General features: G+C 43.4%; 1 protein-coding gene across 5 annotated transcripts in view; it reads left to right on the forward strand.

Moving 5' to 3' along the window:
* bsna (bassoon presynaptic cytomatrix protein a) overlaps window positions 1-7,500 on the forward strand; it is a 144,469-nt gene that overhangs the window by 56,369 nt on the left and 80,600 nt on the right. For all 5 annotated transcript variants that reach the window (XM_032519945.1, XM_032519946.1, XM_032519948.1 and 2 more), the window contains exon 3: window positions 3,072-4,697. In XM_032519945.1, the coding sequence (XP_032375836.1) occupies window positions 3,072-4,697 (1,626 nt within the window). The remainder of the gene's footprint in view (window positions 1-3,071; window positions 4,698-7,500) is intronic.

Here is a 7,500-nt window from a genome sequence, read left to right on the forward strand (position 1 = left end):
GTTCAAATTTGATTCATTCAATAAATTATTGTTTTTTGTCTTAAATCCACCAGCCATTTTCTTATTATACCAACATTTACAGCATCCTAAGCCTTTTTGGTAAGGCTCCTGGGAAAACCCAGCCTGGAGTAATTGTATTCTCACTATACAAAAACATTTTTGTAACTTTCTCTGTCTCCCGCAACTTCATTGCGACAAACAAAAAAAACGTTGCAACTTTTATCGCAATTTTTTATAAAAGCTTCCGCAACATCAGGAATTTTGGGCCTCAACAATCTAAAAAAAGTCTGGAGGGATTGTATAAAGGCGCGCTTCCTAGACGTATATAACAATTACAAGCTATCCATCCGATTTTTTTTAACCTTCACATTATTCATCTCAGAACACTATGTCATTTTACTTAACTCTCGGTTCACTGCAGACAGTGTGAAGGGATGTCATAACCAGAATCTATATTTCTTTTAATCTCGTACTTGCTTATGATGAGCTCAGTGTTGGTTATGGAAGTATATACATGTATACTATATATCATTTGGTTCTCAGGGTTACTAGGATGTAAATTATGTCAGTTAATGCATGTGGGTCCAGTCGAATAAAACATTTTGACAAACCGCTGGCAGACATTTTGAAAAAAGGCTGCCACGGCAACCAAAGTGCGAGTTTGCAAAGTCCCAATTTTGTTCACAATGTACTATATCTATCAACACGTCTGCCAATTTTGGTGCTTTTACTATTCATTCAAAAATCAGATTAGGCCACTTGTATGCTTGCAGCTGTATTAAAGGGCCAGTTCACCTAAATTACCAAATTAGTAGTATTTAGATAGTTTTGGTTTTGTTTGTCTATTTTTCATGTCAAGTTCTTTTGGAACTACTTTTTTCCGAGGAAGTAGTGTCTATATGAAAACCGTTCACAAGTTATCACAGAGTAAGTGGAAAGGCAATTGCTTTTGAATTGGGAACAGTCAATATTATATTTCAATGCTGTGAGAAACACATATGAACATTAACAGAACGCAGGTGTTTAAACGATTCATGGGTTTTAACCACAGTGAAGCAGAAGTGAATACTCTGTGCTGCTGTGCTGCTGATTAAGCTTGACATGAGAGCTGAAGAGCTGCCTGGATTAAAAAACTGCTGACTCCTCTCCCTCTCCATCTCCTCCCTGCTCTTTCCCGTTGCTCCATCCCTTGCTTTATTCCTCATTCATTCAAGTGTCTCTTGTGATGTTGCTTATAAAGCAGAAGGATATACAGAGACTCATTAAAGTCAGCCCCCCTTCTTTGTTTTTCACCCTATCTACCTCTCTTCATCTCCCTCTTGCCATCTTCATCAGATGTAATTATGGCTGCACAACATAGGAGGAGCCTGCACAGCAAAATTATACTTTCAAATCTCCTTCCGCTTCAGCTTTTCAAGGAGCAAGACCTACATTTTCAAGCTGATCAGAAAGAGAACAGAAAAATGGGGGGTTAGGATGGAAAACAAGAAAAATGGAAAAGTGTAGGATGCATGTGAAGAAAAAAAAAATATGGAGAAGAGAAGCAGGGAGTAGAGGAAAGATGGCTACAAAGAGAATATGTTAAGGAGGAAAGAAGGATGTCAGGCTGTAGCAGCGGCTGTAGTCGCTGAGTTAACAGAACATGGGATCAGTAAGGCTGTCAAGCTAGAAAATGCCAGAAAGAAAAGCATGCTGGGACAGCACAGTGGGAAGAAGTGCTTAGTTAGGGTACGTGGCAGATTTTGCCTCCATAATTTCCCCTCAAATTCAAGGAGCCAACTTGTCCTTTGGCAAAAAAAAAAAACTCGAGGAGGGGGGGTTTAGTGAATAGTGGGCGGGGTGATACAGTTTGTTTGCGCATTGCATTGTGGGAAGGAAAGGGGATGGGAGAAACGCTTGAAACGTGCACAGATTTACTAGCATTGCTCTGGTTGCAGAGGAGCTATAATTGCACTATTTATGGAAGCGGACTGGCTGTGTTGGATGCAAAGCTACAGTAGGACAGACAGGACGAGAGCAGCGGGTTGACACAGTTCAGACAGGAGCTGTGTGTTTTTTGCAGTCGGGAGAAATTAGAGAGCAAAGCAAGGTCTGGACACAAGGGAGTATCAGCTCTCATCTGGAGGAAGAAGAGAATGAAGGAGGAAGACATGGAGAAGAGGAGGAGGTGGGGTGATGTTCTTATTTTTATTTTTAGATGCTGAGGGGTATTTTGTTTTAATTTAATATGACTGTGTGTGTCTCTTATTATATTTGTTTGTGTCTCGCTCGTGTCACTTGATGTGCATACCTGTGTACCAGTGGGGACTTATGTGTGTGTCTGGGAGAGATTTTTCACTCAGGTTGCGGTTTCGGCTCAGCAATCACCAAGCACTGAAGTCAATTTGTGGTTGATTTACCTCTCTCTCCCTCTATTTCTAGTTGATTACAACTTTTCTCTCTGCACTTCTTTTTTCCACGGGAAGAAAGATGGACCTTATTCTATGTGTAGCCATCCAAATGCACTCTCTCTATTATCTGCAGCTTTGAAGTTGGCTGAATTAATAGATGAGACACTGGTGCACCCTGTCTGAGTCAGCAATGATATTTTAAAGTAATCAATAGCAATCCGCTTTGAAAGGGAAAATCAATGAATCATAGTGATGTTTTATATCTACACTGTCCTCTATCTTCATGTATTATCTTCCTTTCCTCATTTTCTTTCATTTTCTTTGGTTTCTTTTACCTGGTTTCAGGTCAAGCAAACGGCATCATAACCTCTTAGACCTCACAGACCCAGTCAGCAGAACCTAATTTTAAATTCCAGTGGAGCTCTGAAAGATGCCAAATATGTCACAACACATTTGGGGAATTGTGTATAAGATGATCCACAATACATCTAGAATTTTTAATATTTGTAGAATATTTCTATTTTGATGGATTGAAAATAGTTTACTCACTATAGATATGTAGCTTCAATGAAGAGTTGGAACAAGCTGCTATGTACAGAACATAAAATTAAACAGCATAAAATTATTTTTTTTCAAGGGCAAGGTTAAATAAAATGTAACCTGTGTCTTCTCTGTCTGCAGGTCCAGGAGTGGCTGTGTCTGAATTGTCAGATGCAGAGAGCTCTTGGCATTGATATGACCACGCCTCGCTCTGTGAGCCAACAGCAGATTCACTCTCCGTCTCACCAAGCCAAACCAATCGTCCAGCCTCAGCAGCCTGCACCTCAGCCAGTACCACCGGCAGCAGCAGCTCAGCCCAAACCTTTGGCACAGAGTCAGCCTACTCAGCGGCAGCAGCAGCAGCAGCCGCCTCAGTCTCAGCCTAAGTCTCAGCCCTATGGCCAGTCTCAACCCTATTCCCAGTCCCAGCCATTCCCCCAGTCCCAGCCATTCCCCCAGTCCCAGCCATTTCCCCAGTCCCAGCCATACTCCCAGTCCCAGCCATACTCCCAGTCCCAGCAGTATCCCCATCCTCAGCCCCAGTCATACCCTGTATCCAAGACAGGGCCCCAGACTCAGCCTCATACCTCACCAGGCTTGCAGAGACATCCAGGCCCTGGCGGACCCCAGACTCAACCAGAGTCCTTTCAGCAAGGCATGAGATCTGACCCGTACTCCCAGAGAGGTCCCGGGGCTCCAGCAGCTGTTGGAGGTCCCACAGGTGGCCCCAACCAGCCTGGGGGTCCACGGATTCCCCACCCTGGCGCTGTGCCTCTCCCTGGCATGACCAAGGCTCCATCCCAGCCTGATTTGGGTCGCGGTTCCCCGATACACCAGTCAATGGCACGGCATCATGATCAGACTAGAAGCGCCGGCTCCTCCCCAGCCCACAGACCTCAGAGTCAGGCGCCCCCTCCTGCCCAGGACGGCCTGACCAAACTGTTCGGTTTTGGAGCATCTCTGCTCAATCAGGCGAGTACCCTGATCAATGTTGACCCTCTAGCCACCGCCTCCACCCAGCCAAGCCCTGCACGAGGCAAAGTGGTGTTCAGTAATGCAACTACTGACATCAAACAGCAACAACAAGGGACCCCTGGCACCAGACCATTCAGCACGGGGGGCCCTCATGCTCCAACTCAAATGGGTGGCCCTCATGCGCCGAGCCAAATGGGGGGTCCTCATGCACCAAGCCAAATGGGGGGCCCTCATGCTCCAACTCAAATGGGTGGCCCGTATACATCGAGCCAAATGGGGGGTCCTAATGCGCCTAGTCAAATTGGGGGTCCTCATATGCAGAGCCAAATGGGTGGTCCTTATACGCAGAGCCAAATGAGGGGTCCTGATATGCCGAGCCAAATGGGTGGTCCCCAAATGGGCGGTACCCAAATGGGCGGCCCACAAATGGGCGGCCCACAAATGGGGGGTCCACAAATGGGTGCGCCACATGCAACAACCCAGAAGCAGCCGACCAAGCCGCATACACAAGGAATGCCGCAACAGCAGTCGCCTGCCCATCATCAAAAAGGGCAGCAAGGACAACAACCTCAGCAAACACCTGCTCATCTGCAGAAAGTGCCGCAGAAGCAGGAGCCCATGGCAGCCCCTGTGCCTGCTCCAGAGCCTGTGAAGCCTAAAGTGAACTGTCCTCTTTGTAAAACGGAACTGAACATTGGCAGCTCTGACTCGCCCAACTACAACAGCTGTACGCAGTGTCACAGCCAAGTGTGTAACCTGTGTGGCTTCAACCCTACACCGCATCTGGTGGAGGTAAGAGGAATGTTACACATACATGCAGTACAATGTACACACATAGTCTCTCACACACAAATACATATACATATGAATGCAAGCAAAACATGTTTGACAACTTATTGTTGTAGACAGTGCCGTTTGAGGAGGAAAAAGTACTTTAGACAGATGCAAAACCAGAAAATAACATTTGACATAAAACGGTATTTCACATTTCCCACGGTTTAACACAGGTGTTAATACGACTAGGCACATACCTGTTCTCCTAAACCTGCTGTTATAGTCCCACTCATCATTTGGGAAGCTATGTTGCCTAATTTTACGACTTTGTCGTGTTGCTTTTATGTATTTATGTTTCATTTTTCAGGAGCGGATATGACAATTGACAATTTACGCTATTCTTTCCCTCCGCTCCCCCCGATCAAAAGTCAGCCGAATGACAGGCTCTGGAGGGAGCGGGCCATTCATCTGCATGTACTTTGCTGCAGTAACACAGACACATGCTTCAAACTCATGGTGTGAGCAATACCACGGCAACATTGGAGTGGGATGGAGCGGGAGATAAGGCCAGACTCATTTTAAAAATCCACTCTGTGCTCCATCCAAAACCCTTAAAGCTCGTGCTCCTCGCTCGCACTCCCCGCTACACTCACATTCTCTGCTCAGTACCACTGAAACCACACTTTTTTCGGTTTCCATCAGGTGGGTCTTTGCCCCACTTGCACTGAAGGGCCTGTCGCCTATAGTCTTACACTGCACATACATATTTAAGAACCAGAACTGTACTCCCACACACACAGACACGCACACACATCAGAATCATCTCTTCCCAGACAATAAATACCATTCAGCACTAACAGAAAATGCTTTTCATTTCTCTGTTGGAATCTTTCAATTCGCTGTGTGAGTGCAGCTAAACCGGAACCTCTCATCTTTCCTCTGAAGTATTCACTGTCTTTTCTCTATTATTTTTCTTTTAAAATTGTCAGTGTTTATTAGGGATGGGATGATGTGTTTTTTTTCCCCGATTTGATTCTTTCACGATACATGGGTGCCGATTAGATTTGTATTGCGATTTTCATTTGCTGCCATTCTAGAAGTATTGCAATTCAATAGTATTGAGTATTTTGATTTTATATTCCTTCTTTAACAAAACCAAAGTTTTATTATACACTTCTAGAGACAATGTATCATGAGACATTTAAAGGTCAAGGTCAAGGTCACTTTATTATCCCAGAGGGGTAATTTGGATTACAGCTAGCAGTAACAATATATATACCAAACGACAAAAAAACAAAATACAACCACAATAGGACTACAACATGAATTAAATTTTGAATTTACAGGATATTATTCAAATTTGGAATAACAGCCGGGGCGAATGACATTTTGAATCTATTCGTTCTGCATCGCAGCAAACTATATCTGCACCTTCACCATACCTTGCATGTGAATTTTCTGTTTAATAATAGCAGATAAAAGAAAAAGTAAGAAAGTAAGAACATCACTTTTGTTTTAGCCACATTAATGTTTTAAAACGAGGATTCAGGGTCAGTAAAATCATTGACTACAGGACCGTGTTTGGAGTCGTCACGTGTTGCACATGCACGTGACATACGTTGCGACGAAGCGTTAGCAAATGATTATGGCAGATCCTGAGTGGCTCTCGGCAGATCCAATAGTTTTAAACTTAAACAGAGTACCCGCCTTCAAGGAAGTTAACACAATGGAGAGTGGCCAGACTCTCTGTACAAATGAAATGAATGAGAGTCTGGTACGACCAGACTACTCCAATAGTCCATTAGCTGTAAAATGAATGAAGACTCATTTTTATAAATGTTAAGAGAGGAAAAACAAGCTTTTTCATAGTAAACTCCATAAGAGTAGGGTGAAGAAAGAGCATAAAGAAAAGATAAAGGGTGAAATAAAAAAGGCCAATATTCTAAGCTGGGCGTAAAATTTGCAAGAAATGGAGATGGATCAGGAAAAGAAAGCATAAAAGAGTGGAAAATGGAGAAAAGGCAACATACAAAGGAAAGAGAGAGAGAGAAAAAAAAACATAAAGACCAAGCAAGTGCAAAAAGGCAAAGGATGAGAGGAAATGATGGTTTTGAGAGAATCACAAAACAAACATTCTTTTCAATTATGCTTTCTTTCTTTCCTTCAAAGCGATTACGCTCATGCCACAATGAAACGGGTGTAAAGGCAGACTGCTCTCTCGTCTCCCCTTTATCGATCCAGACACAGGTTTAGAGGTGAAAAGAAGGAAGAAAGGAAGCAACAGAAAAGATGAGAGGACAAATAAGTAAGGAACTTAGAAGGGGAAGAAGAAAATAAAGAATTCAGGATGTAGGTTCTAGAGTAATAATGCAAGACATTTAATATTTAGGGAAGAAGGGAGGGATGTATGTAAGGAAGGAAGAAGAGAAGTCTTAAAAGAACACACCCATCTACACACCTATCCCCCAGAGTTAGATAAGTTGATACGTACCCTTCTTATCTCCGTGCGTGTCGTAACTCTGTCTGATGCACCCACCGCTAGCCTGGCTCACCACAGATCCTGAAGTTAACCGGCTCCAACTAGCCTACTGCTCCCAATAAGTGATAAAATAACGCCAACATGTTCCTGTTTATATGTTGTGATTTGTATAGTCACAGCATGTGCAAATAACAAGGTCACATGAAACACAGCCATCTTCTACCCGTATACATACTGTGCAGAATAGTTCCCAGTATGTATACGGTTAGAAGATGGCTGTCTCATGTGATCTTGTTATTTGTACACACTGTGAGTATACTTATATATTAAATCGGAAAATGT

This window comes from Etheostoma spectabile, chromosome 7 (genome assembly GCF_008692095.1).
Source record: "Etheostoma spectabile isolate EspeVRDwgs_2016 chromosome 7, UIUC_Espe_1.0, whole genome shotgun sequence".
Lineage (NCBI taxonomy): Eukaryota > Metazoa > Chordata > Actinopteri > Perciformes > Percidae > Etheostoma > Etheostoma spectabile.